General features: G+C 45.7%; 2 protein-coding genes across 7 annotated transcripts in view; one reads left to right on the forward strand and one right to left on the reverse strand.

Moving 5' to 3' along the window:
• The window catches only part of OSTF1 (osteoclast stimulating factor 1), a 52,873-nt gene extending 43,068 nt beyond the window's left edge, over positions 1–9,805 (reverse strand). The window contains exon 1 of the mRNA XM_035029031.1: positions 9,565–9,805. Coding sequence (XP_034884922.1) covers positions 9,565–9,598 — 34 coding nt within the window. The 5' untranslated portion in view covers positions 9,599–9,805. The remainder of the gene's footprint in view (positions 1–9,564) is intronic.
• A 275-nt stretch (positions 9,806–10,080) lies between these two features.
• NMRK1 (nicotinamide riboside kinase 1) overlaps positions 10,081–17,029 on the forward strand; it is a 39,300-nt gene continuing 32,351 nt past the window's right edge. For 4 of the 6 annotated variants that reach the window (XM_035029037.1, XM_035029040.1, XM_035029039.1 and 1 more), the window contains exons 1-2: positions 10,081–10,299; positions 13,888–13,950. In XM_035029037.1, coding sequence (XP_034884928.1) covers positions 13,922–13,950 — 29 coding nt within the window. In that variant the 5' untranslated portion in view covers positions 10,081–10,299; positions 13,888–13,921. The remainder of the gene's footprint in view (positions 10,300–13,887; positions 13,951–17,029) is intronic. The other 2 variants (XR_004683516.1, XM_035029036.1) reach the window with 1 other exon arrangement.

A 17,029-nucleotide genomic window follows, 5' to 3' on the forward strand; every position in this document is an offset into this window, starting at 1 on the left:
ATGGCTTAAAACGGTCAACTCCAAAACAGACAGGAAAAAGTAAGATGGGAGAATAATATTTTGCAGAGACTTAATTTCAAAAAACTAGCAGAATATATATATTCTTAGATCTCAAATCTACAGATTTGATGTTACTGAGTTACAGTTAACTTTGTATGTTTTCCAAACATTTAAAAATCCTCAACATCCACCTGGGTGGCTCAATCATTAAGTGTCTGCCTTCGGCTCAGGTCATGATCCCGGGGTCCTGGGATCGAGCCCCACATCGGGCTCCCTGCTCCGCGGGGAAGCCTGCTTCTCCCTCTCCTACTCCCCCTGCTTGTGTTCCCTCTCTCACTGTGTCTCTCTCTGTCAAATAAATAAATAAAATCTTAAAAAAAAAAAAAAGAAAAAAGGCCTCAACATCTCAACAGCCGTTCATGAGTGACCACATTTTTTTTTTCAAGGGTCCAACTGGAGTCTCACGGGACACATTTCTGCAGGGCCACGTGAGGTTATCTTCCTCTAGGGAAACTGCAAAAAGAACAAAACAACACACAAACAAAAACAAACTCCACTGTCCTGTGTAGTTAGTCTAAGTGAAATCAGATCAGGTGGGACGCCTGGATGGCTCAGTGGGTAATGCGTCTGACTCTTGATTTTGGCTCAGGTCATGATCTCAGGGGTCATGATCTTGGGGTCGTGAGAGGGAGCCCCGCAATGGGCTCGGCACTCAGTGGGGAGTCTGCTTGAGATTCTCTTCCTCTGCCTCTGTCCCGCCCCCTGCTCATGCTCTCTCTCTCTCTCAACCTCTCTCAAATAAATAAAATTAAAAAAAAAAAAAAAAGAGTAGACACAGACCCACACTAATCTTTGGGTCACAGTAAGTCAGAAAGGCACAGGTGTATTAGCCAAAGGTCCCCGTGATATGGAGCATGCACCCAAGAAGGGAAAAAGCAGGCCAGTGACAAGGACTCAGGATGGACTAAGGAGCAGATTTCCTAGTGCCAGTAAACAAAAAGAGTGCTAGACCAGATGTCAAGACACAGGAGAGACCTCATACTGAGCAAAAATCAGAAAATGGGCAGGAGCCCATTGTGGAGAATAGAGCTCCTACCAAGCCAGTGTCAAGTGCTAGGCACCCTTCAGAGCCCCAAAACTTAAGTACAGAATTGGTCCTCGAGAGTAGGAAGGCATTAGGCAAGGACTAGAGGCAGCCCTGTCGAGGGGACAGGCTCCCTGAAAGAGGAAGTGAGCAAGCTCCCTAAGCAGCGACTCCCACTTCATGGTTCAGCTTAAAGAAGGCCCAGGTCCCAGTGGGCAGCTGCTGCTTGGTCTGGGGGTTTAGAACCTGAGTGCAGAGGAATCAAAGAGAATGATTTATTCCCTAACAGAAAAATAAGGTTGAGAACAATGTCAACTTTGACGCACCATTCAGAGAATGAACTCTGGAGGGACAGGTTTCTGTTTCAGTGCTCCACAGCCAGCTTCCTTACCTAAAAAAAAAAAAAAACCCAGCAAGAATACCTTCTGCTCCTGGGGTTACTATCGACAAACTTGCACTGACTCATCAAAACAACAGGCCCATATGCAGCCACAGAATCCTGCCAACCTGCGTAGGCAACATTTTAGAGATCGTCTTAAGACTGGTTTTTTCAATCAAGGAAGTCTAAGACTCTCTGGAACCTTCCAAATCCGGAGTCTGAGACCCCTGAGAACTGTGGCAAAAGGCCAGAGGGGCTTCTCTCAGCCTGGCCACCCCTACCCATGCTGGGAGAGCTGGGACTTGGAGGCGGGTCCTCCCCAAGTAATGGATTAGGTCAGGAGGTTCCTGGAAGACACAGCCACTCCAGAATACTCTCCAGGCGGAAGTCATTTCTCTGTCTGATGCAAGTGAGTTGATTTAAGTCTCTCCTCCTCCATGAGGGAATCCCTCAATAGAATCCACAAGTTTCCCAGAACCAAGCCAAACCCCTGGAATGGAGGGATGCCAGAAAGACCTGCCTTCAGATTCTTGTAAGGGGCCTGGGACAGACCCTCCAGCAGGAGGGTCTTAATTTAAATTCAAATCACCTCAGGCTCCCTGGAAATCAGGAGCAAGAGACTAGGAAAGGACTCCTGTTCAGTGCACTCTTTAGTCCCAAGAATATTAAATCTAAGTAGTTTATCAAATTCTAAGGGATGCTAATGAGTTTTAAAATCCCACGCTAATCAAAATGCACAAATACAAAACTCTTCCCCCCCAACTCCTACCCCAAGAGCAAGATGAGGAATTTGCCTTTGTGACTTTCTAAAAATTCTACAGATGCCCAAACGTAAAGCGGGAAATGACAAGCGAGAATCCATTAAGAGGAAGTGGCCACAGCAGTCCCAGCAGTGACTGAAGTGACTTTAAGCCGTGACCTTCTTTAACACACGGCTGCCCCCTAAACACCACAGTTATTGTTAACGTCCTGACAAACGGATACGCAGATGCGAACACAGAGGACCAACATGCCGGCACTCAAAGTCTCACTTTCTGCATGCAAAGTACGGTTTTCCACAAACTATTACGCTAGGCAAATGGCCTTCTCTTTAATTCGGAAGAAATTTCTCCAGGTCACAGCTTCCATGTGTGACTACCACGTTTCTCTGGCTTCTCTGAGGCAAATGAAGATAAGAGGACATCAAGTTATCTCATTTTGCCCCAAGTGACCTCATTCTGCCCGAGTTAAATGACGGTCCCCCCCTCTTTTGCCTACAAACTCTGACACAGCATTCCAGATCCTGTTTAAATTCCCCCTCTTAGGTGACACCCTCCCAGCTTCCTCAAACTCTCTGCCTTGGACTGCCCAGCCTTTTGATTCCCATCTGCTACCACATGCACTACAAAGTTTCTGTTTAAAGCATGCTCACGCATTTTTTGGTAGGAAGGTCAACCGGTAAAACCCTTTTTGGAGAGCATTTTGGAAATGTCTATGAAAATGACAATGCACGTACCCTCTGATACAACAATCCCACTGCCAGGACTTTCTCTTGTGGATTTACTCCCACCCAAGTAAGCAACAAGGCTGTTGTAACTATCTCAATGTGGAAATAATCTAAATGTGCATTAATGTGGGTTTGAATTAATAGATACAAAGGACTATCACACCTCGTTCAAAAGAATAGGGGGAGCTCTCTGAGTACTGTTATCTGTAATTTTTCCCCCAAACTCCTTCAATATATTTGATTATCTTTTTTTGCAGCTTTTTTGAAAATTTTTTTAAAGACTTTATTTATTTTGGGGAGAGAGAAAGAGGAGAGAGCTGAAGCAGGGGGGAGGGGCAGAGGGAGAAGCAGACTCCCCGCTGAGCAAGGAGCCCAATCCCAGGACCGATCGCAGGACGGATCCCAGGACCCCGAGATCATAACCTGAGCCAAAGGCAGACGCTTAACCAACTGAACCCACCCAGGCGCCCAGCTTTTTTGAAGTATTGACAAACTGATAGAAAATCTTAACGTGTCGGCTCTCATCAGCCCACTGAAAGTTTATTTCTCCATCCCTCTCCTTCCCTCCCTCTGTCCCTCTCTCTCTCTCATGTATTCTCTCTTCCCCTGAGCATTAAGCAATTGAGTACAACTTTGGCAATGGAATTTTCACTGGACATGAGGTAAAGGGGATCAGAATATGCCACCCCAAAATATGCTACTTGGTATAAGAATTATTTTGAGCTGAAGGCAACTGAGAAAAAGCAGACACAGAAGAACTCTCTGCCCTCCCCTCACTTGCCTAAAAGTAGGGCATAAATTCCCCTTGTGAAGGAGTTCTGCCCCCATACAAGAAAGAGAACAACTCTTAATTTCAGATAGAGATGCCACCCAAATGTGTCTGCATAAAGAAACCTTACTAAAATAACCCTCATCTTTGACTTGTTTCCCCATATATTTACCTTCCCACAATTTACTGCCCCTAGAAAACAAAACCTCTCTTTCCTTTGTCTAGTCACTTCTCCACAATGTATCACCCTTTGTTAAAATGGCCCTTAAGGTTCCAAATCTACCCCTTCTTTGGATTTTCACCGCTTTTCTGCATAGCCCTGTGCAGGTAAACCTGAAAACATCAATTAAATTTGTATGCCTTTTCTTCCTGTTAATCTGATTTTGTGTCAGCTTAATTTGCAGGACCCAGATACAGAACATAAGAGGGTAGAGGAAAGTTTTTTTTCCCCTCCCTTACACAGGTGTGTCACAAAAGCTTACGGCACTAGTCACACTGGAGTCAAGCTGTGTGAATGTTGAAACACAAGAGGGAGGGGACCCCACTATTTCCAGAACTAGTACTGATGGATACTGCCTCCAGCCTATGCTGCTTTATAGTGAAGCTATAAGATGTACCCATCCATGGCCTACCCCACCTTCTTCCAGACAAAGACTTTGTTATGTATCAAGACTTTGTATTTATTTGCCAAGAATAAAAAGTTTAGTTGCTGCAAAGTTACAAGAAAACAAAAGGTTATTCTACTCTCAAAAAGTGTCTAATAGTCTAATACAGATGCATTGAAAGAGGGGAGTTATACAACACAATTACAAATAATACAAATGCATAAGTTAATAAAGGTGACTGCCCAACAAAAGCCAGTCCAATCTAATGGAATCTTCAAAGATTTCTCTGCCTAAAAAGCATAGCTTCCACTTAAAGCTTGTGTTCCCTTCCCAGGTCAAACCAACCACTTCCTAGCTCTGAGACCTTAAGTGGTTTACTTAACCTCACTAAGGCCTATTTCACCCATAAAATGGGGATATTAGGACCCACCTCATAGGGAAGTTAGAGTAATTAAATGAGATGGAGCATATAAAGGGCTTCACACAGTACCTGACTCTTAACGGCCAAATAAATGTTAATTATTACTATTATAATCATCATCATCATCATTCTGGAATTTTCAAAATGCTTCCCAAACTTTATTCTGCCACCAGGAATAAATGGAGCATGAAGTTTATGAAGGACACTATCCATATGCATATTTCCAGCCAACCCCATACTCTCACCTTTGACTAATTCATTTATTCAGAGGGAAAAAAAATACACAAAAGCTCAGATCATTTTAGATGAAGCCTTTTTTCCTCTCATCAATGTTATATAAGCAGCATATGGGTGACATCTTTGAAGTTTATGATGTTTTTACTGTAAATACAAAAGAACCCAAAATACTGACATTTGCTTCTTCAAAGTCCCATGAATTTATTTTCCTAAGACACATAAAATATTTAGGCTGCTTTACTTCCACCACCAAAATCAATAAGCCGCTTGAAAGAACTGGTCAAGGTCAGACATCAGGCTTCCAACTACAGTGGAGGGTTATCAAACCGGCTTAGAATGAGATGATTCTAGTCCAAATCTCACTCAATATCCTTTGGCCCATCTTCACAGAATAAAGTCTCAGAATAAAGTCTCCTCTAAAACAAAGTTTTTGTGAGAACACAAGTTGTCATCTACACTCTGACAAGCTCAGCAAGTTCACCCTAATTGAACTACAAGGCTCGGGAGGGTGGCTGACAAGAACCAGAGAGGCCGCATCCGTCCCGAAGAAGTAGGAGGGTCCCCTGAAGAATGAGCTGAAGACCATGAAACGTGACACTTTTTAGCAGACTGAGCACCTTGGTGGCACATCTAACAATGAGAGGGGAGAGTTTCAATGACAGACATAGAGTGGCCAAAAGTGACCCTATAAAAAGATATCAGTAAGCAAGGAAAGGTCAAAATGTGACAAGTGATTTTTCAAGCAGAGCGTAGGCAACAGTGTACCCACGGTAGGAAACAAGCCAATCAACAGCAAAACACTTAAAATTGAAACTGAGACACCATTCTGAGGATAATTGTTAGTATTTTCTTTTTTTAATGAAATGGATTTGACAAAGAAAAATGACACCTGAGAGAAAACAGTGATTATCAGTAGATAGGTAGGGATGATATGTATATTTTTATATATTTTTTCTGTATGTATTTTCTAAATTTCCTATAATAAAAAATATACTACGAGGTTTGGAGAAGAAAGGAAGAAAGAAGGAAAATATACTACTTTTATTTTTAATTACAAGGTTTTTCCTTACAAAATGGGTAAGATCAGCATCCAACTACAGATACGGGTCAATTTAAGATATTATCTATAGATATCTAAATCTCCCTCATCAGACTCGATACTTTCATGGACGAGACCTTATTGTATTGCGCCTGGGAACCCCAATGTCTACCACAAGGCCTAAAATAATTAGCTGCATATATTAAGAAATGTTTAGCAAATGATTTCTGGATGTGGCTACAAACCCAAAGTCTGGTATAACCTCAGGAAGGTGCAAGAGCAAACAGTCTTTTTATGGGATATATGCCAATCATCCCAATAGATACATTACCCACATTATAGCTTAATGTCCCTTGCTACTCAAATTTTCCATTAAGTCCTTTGTCCTCCCTCGCCTAGCTTCCTTCCCTTCAGCACTCCTATGGAATTGAACGATGCTGTCTTGCCGGGGTCTTGCTCTGCACAAAGCTATAGGGACCACCACTATGATGTCCCGCTTGTGTTTCTTACAGAGATGTGCAGTCCACTCCAACACTTTGAGAGAACCCATGCGAAGTTTATTTCAGATCTCAGTGCCATTAAAATAACTCTTCTCTGAGAAAGTAACACATTTTATTTTTATGAACAGTAGGAATCTTATAATTGATCTTTTTTACCTTTATGCTGGAAGCCGAGAGTCAAATCTATAGCCACCCTTTAGAAACTTGGGCGGACCTTAGGACACGCGTGTCCTTTCCTCTGGTTTCCTCTTATTCTTATTCTTCCCTCCCTCTATATGGCTCTTTCCCTTCCTTCCCTTTCCTTCTTTCCTTCCTTCCTTCCTTCCTTAACTGTCATCTGGGATGAGGCCCTGTATAAACAAACCAAGAAACCAAAAGTTAAATACAACCCGCTACCCCCAATTCCAAGCTGCTTCAGACATTTTTCACCCATGAATCCTGCCTGCAGGACAAAAAAGTAAAGCTCACTCCCCTCACTGCTACCAACCAGGGGGTGACCTTTATGTGCATCTGTGAGTGGAAGATCTGACGGAGGACAAGAGGCACTTTCCTTTCCACTTCCACCCCCCAGCTCTAAAATACACAAGACCACGCACGTGAATGGTGCACGGTGATGTAAGGCAGAATAGCATTATGAGTAAGAACGCAGATTCTTAAATCAGACTACCTGGGTGCTACTCCTACCTGCTCCTCCCTACCTTTCTGTGCCTTGCCTTAATTTCCCAACCCGTGCAATGGGAACAATAATGGTACTAACCTCACAGGGTTGTTGTGAGGAGCAAATGAGTTAATACATGTAAAGTGATTATATCAGTGCCCGGCACACAGTAAATGTGGACCAGTACTATAATAGCACAGTTTTGTTTTCTTTTTTTTCTTTCCTTTTTTTTTTTAAATGTTTTATTTATTCATGAGAGTCAGAGAGAGAGAGAGAGAGAGAGAGAGGCAGAGGCAGAGGGAGAAGGAGGCTCCCCGCCTAGCAGGGAGCCCGATGCGGGACTCGATCCCGGGACCCCGGGATCATGACCCGAGCCGAAGGCAGATGCTTAACCATCTGAGCCACCCAGGCGCCCGACAGTTTTCTTTTCAATTAAGCCAGGCCACCCAATGTTTCAAGTCGGATTGAAAGTAATACTTGTCGGGGCGCCTGGGTGGCTCAGTTGGTTAAGCAACTGCCTTCAGCTCAGGTCATGATCCTGGAGTCCCGGGATCGAGTCCCGCATCGGGCTCCCTGCTCGGCGAGGAGCCTGCTTCTCCCTCTAACCCTGCCCCCTCTCATGTACTCTCTCATTCTCGCTCTCTCAAATGAATAAATAAATCTTTAAAAAAAAAAAAAAAGAAAGTAATACTTCTCATTGTAAATTCATAAACTAACAAGCCGATTTCTATGCTGACCTTGAGTTTGGATCTCATTTATAAATCAGTGTGGAGTCAAAGCTGTCCCTAAAATGGCAGATATTTTCAACCCTTTGCTTTCTGATTTGCTGAAGAGAAGGAGAAAGCGGTGTCCAACCACGAAAATGGTTTCTGGGAGCGTATCCCCAACTAGTAACAGTATGATCCTTCAACCAAACTGGTATATACATGAGTACTCATGTACACACTTGCACACCGCAGTCAATGTTCCTCCACCTGCAGCACAGACATCACTTAAAGTCTCGAGAGATGAAAAACCTCTTGAATAACTAACTTCTCAGGACATTCTTTAAAATAAAGGACTTCGTTCAGCCAGCAAAGAACAACTCTGTTTTGTTGGATGCTTGAGATCTGATTTACATCTGAATTTAGAAAGCTGCTACCTCCTACACGTGCACTTAAAATGCAAACTCTTCATCAGATTCCACTTATAAAGAAGCACAGAACCCAATACTAGCCACACCCCATCTTTGCTCACAGCAAAACCAACGTCCCAGCAACTTCCTTCACACCCAGCCCACCAAAAAAATGTAAGTCCTCAGTGAATGACTGTCATATATATGTACATAATTTTCATATAAAATGATTTAAAACCACCACTGTATGATGGCAAAGAAAGAAAACTAGGTAATCATGAAAGGTGTAGTGCCTGCAACCAAGGTTACTTCGAAATTTGATGTAAATGGATACATTTCTGCTCGTGCTATACTGAAGTTACAGGAGATTGGAAGAAAACGCCCCAGAGCGTTATCAAAGCCATTTATCTTCCACTTCCTACGTTTCCCGTAATTACTCACCAATGAATGCACGAGTTTGTTACAGTACTGAATTGAAATACGTCAGTCCCTTTTACATTCTCGTGTCTCCCAATCACAGAAAATATGCTAAGAATAGAATCAAAAATGAACAGACTATCGGCCAAGAACAGCGCTTTGAGGGATTCAGTAATCCAGTTGAACACGGCAAAATCACTGGGGAAGGGGAAGCAAAGGACTTGTACCGAATGATAAAGTGACACTCCCGAAGAGCAAGAGCCGAGATTACTCTGCCGCAGCCTCAATTTTTCTCGCCGCGAGCGCGCGTACAGTTTTCCCAAGTCCTTTTCCCAAGATCCCGAGGGTAATTTCAAACGCGGCGCCTCTCCAAAGTCCCATAGGAGACTCGCTCACCCACCCCACCCTGCAAACAGCGCACTTCCCGTTCGCTCTGGCCGGTCGAGAACTTGAACTTGACACTGACACACACGGGGAAAAAAAAAAAAAAAAGAGGAAGTAGCCGAAAGACCATTTCAAAGCATATATCTATCTTCCCCCCTAAGGGGATCAGTGTCCCTGTCTTCCAGCCAAGCCTCAATGGGACGTAGCTATCACATCCACTAGAACGTTGCAGCGAACGACAATATTGCAAAGTCGAGGGCGACTCCCCCTTAAAATAAAAAATCCTCGAAATCCTCTTGCTATCCAAAACGATCCCTCCCTGCAGCGAACCAACAAAGCGACCCATCCTGGCGGGTCGGCTCCCGAAAGCGAAGCTCCAGGCCGGGTACGTGCGTGGTCAGCCCTGCCAAGTGGCAGGGGAAGCGCAGGGCGCCAAGGCGGCCAGAGGAGCCCTGCGAGCGCCTCCCTTACCTGGTTTGACCGGTTTGGGTGGCGGCTTCGACATCGCGCTTCCTGGAGCGGCTGAGCCTCAAGACCACGCACGAAAAGCCGACCGAGCGCCCCGCCAGCCGGCACTCCCGGGACCCCAAAGTTCCTTTTTGCCGCTTCGCAGCGCTGCGCCTCCGCGGACCCGCGCCCACCCTTGGCCGCCCGACGAGCGGACGCAGGCAGACCGGCTCGGCGCAAAGCCCCGCCCCGCCGCGCGGCCGCCCGAGCCTCCCGAGCGCGCGCCCGGGCGACGAGGAAGTGGCCGCCGTCTCGCCGAGCGCTAATTGGCTCCCGGGCGGGCCGCTTCGGAGCGGCTGGAGCGCGGGCGGCGGCGGCGGCGGAACCAGCCGGGGCTGAGGGAGGGCGCAGCAGGCTCGCGCCGGGGCGGACCCGGCCGCGCGCGCCCCCGACGAGAAAGGGCCGGGCCCCGCGAGGGCGCGCGCGCGCGGCCACGGTCGCCGGAGTCCCGCCCCCGCCTCGCCCGCCTCGCCCCGCCCCTCCCCGGGGCCGGCGCTCGCTCCGCGTCCCGCCCGGGTGGGTCGGGCCCTTGGGTCGGCGCCCTCTACCTGGGCCGCCTCCGACCCCCTGGGGGCGCGCGGGGAGGGGCTGTGAGCCTCGAGGCCCGCAAGCTTCGGGGGTTGCGGCGGGTCAGCGACGGGCGCGCGTTCGGCCCGCGCTTCCGCCGCTTTGCTGGGGAGGGCTCGAACTGACGCCGCGGTGAGTACCTGCGCGACCCGGCCGCGCGGCGCAGCCTCGCGGAGGCCTGGAGGTGCTCCCGTCGTGTGGCTGCGCTGGAGCCTGAGCCCGGTGGCGTCTTGCGAGCCTTGTGGGGACTCGTACCACCCTAAGCGGGCTGATAGGTGGCCTGCCAAGGAGTGTGTGTACGGCGCGGCGTGGTGCTTTTAATGGTCCCCGTAACGATCCTTAAAATGGGAGACTCCCTCCAAGAGATGGAACGGGCTGTGGAGAGAAGTCACCAGGGTTGGGGTCGGGTCTTGATCCGCACGGGAGGAGGCAAGGTTTCCTTCCACCCGTATTAGGGTGGCCTAACCCAACGACCCGCCTGCCCACTGTTAATGGAACGAACGGCCTGCTAACTGAGCACGGCTTTTACCATTTTAAGTGGTTGAAAAGATACCAAAAGATTTTTGTGGCACGTGGAAATGCTAAGAAATTCCAATGTCGGGGTCCATAAAGTTTTGCTCGAGCACAGCCACGCTCGTTTGCTTATGGACTGCCTGTGGCCGCTTTTCTCTTCACAGCAGAGCTGAGCTGCTGCCCTAAAAGCCTAAAACGTTGACTATCTGGCATTCCACAGAAAAATGCCGACCCCCCGACCTAGCAGATTGATTCTCCAAGGCGAGGCGAGGGCGGGAGCAAACAAGAAATGCAGCGTGCATTCAGTTCGAAATAGCACCGTGTTATAGACCAGCTGTATGTTTGAGGGAAGAAACGTTGAAAAAAAAACTTTGCATGAGAGTCTATCTAAAATGAAGCTTGAAAGTTTTTGTTAGGGGTCAGTGAAAGATAAAAGTGATTCCACGGGAAAGGGGCATGGGTTGAGGTATTCAGAAATTCTAACCGTGGGAGATTTCTGTTTACTAAAAGAGAGCAAAGTTTAAACAATAGTAGGAAAAGACTTCCCTGGTGTGTGGAAGAAGATAATCAAAATATCTGTTGAATAAAGCAAATGAGTGAGAAGTCCTGAAACATTTCACTGGTATAAAAATACCAGATTGCTCTTTAAAGCACAACAGTTCATTAGCATATTGTCATCCATTTGTATTAGAGAAGTTGCTGTCTTCCTTATAATCTGCTGATTTCTGCACATACCACCTCTGACTATTTTAGTTTAGAGTCCAAAATGTACCCTGCTTAGTAGTGGAATCCATATAATAAGCTCATACAAGTAATGAAAAAAGGACTCGACAACCTATCTTACTTAGGGTAAAAAAAGAAAAAAATGTTCATTTTGGGGTTTGCCCTTGACGATCTTAGTTCTCCTCCCCCTATGCAAATGGAACGCCTGGCACTTATTGGGAGAATAAAGTACATAAATATCCCACAAGATTGGCAGTGGTGTATATTCCAAGTAATCAGACGCCCCGGATTGATGAGACTACAAAGTCCAAACGGTTGTCTCTCTGGAGACATCCAGTGATTGAGTTTGTAGTTGATCAAGCTTGTCTTTGCCTCATGGAGTCTGCTGCATATAGTTGGAGTCTGGCAACTCTTGGTTGCAAGCTTTTTAAGTGTGATTTTAAAATAGTTCTCTAAGAGGGCAACAGGAGATGTAATAGCACAAAGTGGTATGGAGGTAGACAATTCCAGTCCCGAATTTGGAGTTCACCTGGTGCTGCCCTGTGCATCCAACGAGGTTTTTGAAATAAATGACTTCTGGGATTGCTAGGCCCACCCTCACCCCAGCACCTGTCTTGCTTTGGCTTCTCCCAGTTCCCCACCCCTCGCACCACATGGCCACCCGTTTAGGGCCAAGAGACTGTGCCCGACATTTACCCAAACACTGTCTTGGGTAATAGCTCTATTAACTAACTAATATAGAACTGAGGGTTCCTGTTTTGGTAAAAACTTGGATTTACCTGGGAATTCCCTCCTGAACCCAAACAATTTTATAAGTAGGTCCTTGACTCTCTCTCACTCTTCGTTTCGGAATTGCTAGTTTCCACCCAAATAACCCCCTCAAGCGTCTTTCCAGTGCCACAACCACACTCGTTATTTGCATGCTATGTAATTGAAACAGTATCCTCCCTGTGTGCACAGATGTGGCATGAAGCAGGGGGACCCTTAGTCCTTGCCATTCAGTGTGCTCAACTATTAATAATACATCAGGGTGCCTGGGTGGCTCAGTTGGTTAAAAGACTGCCTTCGGCTCAGGTCATGATCCTGGAGTCCCGGGATCGAGTCCCACATCGGGCTCCCTGCTCGGCAGGGAGTCTGCTTCTCCCTCTGACCCTCCCCCCTCTCATGTGCTCTCTGTCTCTCATTCTCTCTCTCAAATAAATAAATAAATATTTAAAAAAAAAATAATACATCAATAAAAATGGCATCCATTATACATGAGAGCTTCACAATTAAGCCAGCACGTGTGCAGAATCCTTTCTTTGCTCTTGGTAATAAAGTGCTTTTTAACAGGCTGGAAAGAAGAAAGAAATTAACTTGCTAGGACTCAGGTCAGGGATAGGAACTGGGAGGGCCTCTGGGGGTCTCCAGCTCAGGAGCTACTCACCCCAGCGGCCCAGCTTAGGTCCCTGATCACCCAACCAGAGCAGTCTGGAATAAAGAGCAGCGTTAGGTCAGGCAACCCTCAGGAACCACTGTTCTGAGGTTCCCTCCAGCTGAGCCTCACCTTTTCCCATAAAGAGGTGAAAATGGTTCATTAGAATATCCATAGGACTGCTTTACTGAACTTATGGGGGCCCTGTGTGAAACTGCCCTCCACCCCCCTCCCCCACCCCCAGATCCGGGGTCAGCAAACAGTGGCCTGTGGCTAAAACCTGGCCCTCAGCCTGAACATTTGCAGTCACTTTTCTGATTGAGAACACTAACCCTGAAATCCAGTAAGAGAAATATTATCCCAGTAAGAAAAGAATTCCATTCTTCTCATTAGTAGACGGCTATTACAACAACAACAACAACAAAATTGTACTCAATTGTAATGTTTTGACTTTCCTCAAGAACATTGTGGAAATTTTGTTTTCTCTCTTGTTACATAAGTACCTACATAATAACTTTCAGTTTGCCTCTGGGCCCACAAAACCTCAAATATTTAGTACCTGGCCCTTTTCGGAAAAAGTTTGTCTACACTGGCCCAGGACTTAGGTTTTTGAGTGAGGAAATAGCACCCTTAAGGGGAATTAACTTCCTTTTGCCTCTGGCCGGCAGTGATGTTTTCCCCATTTCAGGAGGAGAGAGAGGCAAGCTCTGTGGGGTTCCCTGGCATTGGAGAAATAAGTGGATCATCTCCAGGTGATCGTATCTTGAAACTCTTTTGAGTTTCAGAGTTGAGACTCTGTAGTGTGTGTTCTCTGAGACTTTGGCCTATTGAGCACATACCCGCTGTTGGATTTAGCCATGGAGTCTAGCAGAGAGAAGCTGGTACCTTGTAAAGCCCTTCTACTGAGCGTGGCTAATCCAGGAGTAGGAGATGCCCCAGAGATCATGGTCATCTTTCCCCCTCAGCTGGCTCTCCTAACTTAGGACTCTTTCTTTTAGTCTTTTTGTCTTGCTCTAGACATCTCAGTGATAAGCATTCGATTTGTTTTGTTCTGTTTTTTTTAATTTTAGGAAATTTTAGGAAGACGGATTTTCAAAGCTAATTATGAAAACATTTGTCATTGGAATCAGTGGGTGAGTAATTTTGCTACAACAAGCTGGTAGAGATACTGAGGATGGCCAAAGGGTGTTTTCCTGTGGTTGTGGTGGGGGATGGAGGGGTCAGGATTCCTGAGTCCTGAGGAAGAGAGCAGGCCACTGGCAAATATAAAGCAGGGGAGGGAGTGCTAGCTACATAAATGGCAACAGGAGATGGGAGAGTCTCCTCTAAACGGAGAAACAGGGCCATCAGTAAGCAAAACCTGCCTGCCTGCCTTACCATTTCTTTCCCAGAGTTGACACCAGACACCTTTTATCCTTGTTATCCTGATGTCCTGATTGCCCCGGCATAATTATTAGCTGCGTGCCCCTCTCCCTCTCAAAAGTGTCCTAAATTATAGGGTCACCCTCCCCATGGTACCGGAGGTATGCATGCAAATAAGAAACCAACAACAGCTCCAAAGGATTGTTGTTTGTTTTGCTACTTTGTTGTGTTCATCTTTCTTCTGAGTACATTCACACTAGGTGTGGTCCAACGAATGAAATACTTGAGACTGTTAAAATTAAACGTTTGTAACTTGGGGGAGATCACTGTATTGTTGTATTATGTTACTATAGCAAGTAATTAGAAGTAAAAGGGAATGAATCCAGTGTCAGAACTCTGCCTCGTCTTGCTCCCATCTAACCAGAACCAAAGTTCTGTTTTTCTCTGCATTGCTTTTCTTGGACATGCTTTCCCTTCTGCACTCACTGCCACCCTCCTAAATCAGGCCCTCATTCCCTAATTCCATCCTCCCCCTCTTAACCTTTCCTAGGTACCTCTCCACCAGTTGAATCTTCTTGCAGAAATGTTTATTCTCTCACCTAGTGAACAATATGCAGTGGGTTACCAGTTATCTAGAACAAAAGCTGAATATCCAAGTATATGAAGACCATCCATAAATAGTAAAAGAAATGTACTAGCTTCAGGGCCATGTAGGCTGCAGGGAAGATTTGATACAGGAGCTCAGTGGTATCACCAGACACTCTACTTCACTGTCTCTTCCTCAGCGAGGGCCAGGATTTCATTTTAGTGCTGCTTCTGGGAAGCACCTACCACACTCAGCCACAGTGACCTCTGTTCCTGCCTTTCTTCCTTCCTCCAGACTCAGTGTTGTATCTTCCTTGTATACTTACCCCTTGCTACACTATGAAGTGATCATTCACTTAAGAAGTCAAGGAATAGCAGGGGTTCCAAAGGATTCCAGGGTCATTCAAGATCCTCCTAAAAAATGGAATGCATGTGTGAAGATGTTCATTTTTCTGGGGAAGGGGCATATAATCTTTATCAGATTCTCACAGTATTCTGTTGATGTTAAAATATATAAGTTTCATGGGCTTTGAGGAAAAAAAAAAAAAAAGATCCATGGGCTTTGGAGTTAGACTTTGTATCCCATCCTCATTACTTGCTAGTTGTTACCTTGGGCAAGTTTTATGAGTATATAGTCTTTCAATCCTTAGTTTCCTCAACTATAAAATAATATTAATATCTGCCTGCTACAGAATGGATTTGCCTCTTAAGTGCCTGCAGACAGCCTTTTTAACTTCTCCTCAGCCCCCTGTCCTATTCCAAATACACTCACCCTTCCTGTCTCTTGGCACATAAAAAAACAAACGGACCAGGACTTGTGCATTTGTTCCAGGTGTTGTGAACAAAGAAGGAAGTGGCCCCAAGTAGTTACTCATTTTCCTTCCCCATATCCTAAGATAAAGCGTGCACCGGTCTGGGCACCTTTGCCCTGAGGTTGGAGGGCACATGAGGGTGGTCATGAGCTTGGTGGTGCATGGTGGTTATGAGCATGCTGAAAGAGAAGAGTTAGTCTTAAGGTGTCACCTGACCAGGATTCCAAGTATAGATCGTAGGCTTGAACTTGGGCCACTCAGACTTGTTAAATTCTCGTTAAACCCCTCTCCCATCTCTCTGACCTGTACTGCCTTCTGTCTGGTCTGTCTCCTCCAAGTCTGTGACACTGGAGTGCTTGCTTCTCATTGTCTCCAGCTAAGTCAGTGAGACAGTTGGTTTGACTGTATCATCTGCAAGAGGTAAATCTAGAAAATGACACATTTTCTGGCCAGGTTGCTCAAAAAGTTAGCCCTGTTTACTCTCTCTTTTAAACCAAAGTTCAGTATCTGAACAGTGGAAACTCAGTATGGATTACAGACATTCTTGTTAAAAGGGAGAAATTTTATACCAGTATTTTCTCAAGACAAAGGGTAATACCCACCCACTTCCCTGTGTTTTCTTAAAAAAAAAAAAAAAGAGAGATTTGTTTATTTGAGGGGGCAGCGAAGAGAGAGAGAGCTTGAGCAGGGGGAGGGGCAAAAGGAGAGGGAGAAGGAGGAAGCGGACTCCCCACTGAGTTGACATGCCTGCTGGATCCCAGGACCCTGAGATCAGGACTTGAGCCAAAATCAAGAGTCAGACGCTAAACTGACTGAGTCACCGAGGCACTTCTGTCTTTTCAAGGAGATCGCCCATATCCTATCCAATTGTGTATTCTAAGTTTAAATGAAGAAAACTTTACGGGGCGCCTGGGTGACTCAGTCAGTTAAGTGGCTACCTTCAGCTCAGGTCATGATCTCAGGGTCCTGGGATTGAAGGCTTCATTGGGCTCCCTGCTCAGCAGGAGCCTTCTTCGCCCTCTTCCTCTGCCCTTAACCCCGCCTTGTGCTCACTCTCTCTCTCTCTCAAATATATAAATAAAATCTTTAAAAAAATTAATGAAAAAAGGTTTTGAATCAAGTTCCTTGTACTTTGTAGGTATAAGGTATTTAGGTAATAACTGAATTACAGCCAGTAAACAATTTTGATGAATGAATATTAGTTTCTTTTCTAGATTATAAATACATTGCAATGTATCATCTGGGATTAAGTACAGGTTCCTGCATATAAATGTGCAGTTAGGAGTTTTTTTGTGCCGTGGACATTCAGTGGTATGATGAAGTCTTGATTTAGAGTAATGGTTTTATTTTATTTTTTTAAGATTTTATTTATTTCTTTGACAGAGAGAGAGCGACAGCAGGAACACAAGCAGGGGGAGTGGGAGAGGGAGAAGCAGGCTTCCCGCGGAGCAGG

The sequence above is a fragment of the Mirounga leonina genome, unplaced genomic scaffold (assembly GCF_011800145.1).
Source record: "Mirounga leonina isolate KUSES-001 unplaced genomic scaffold, KU_Mleo_1.0 Mir_224, whole genome shotgun sequence".
NCBI lineage: Eukaryota > Metazoa > Chordata > Mammalia > Carnivora > Phocidae > Mirounga > Mirounga leonina.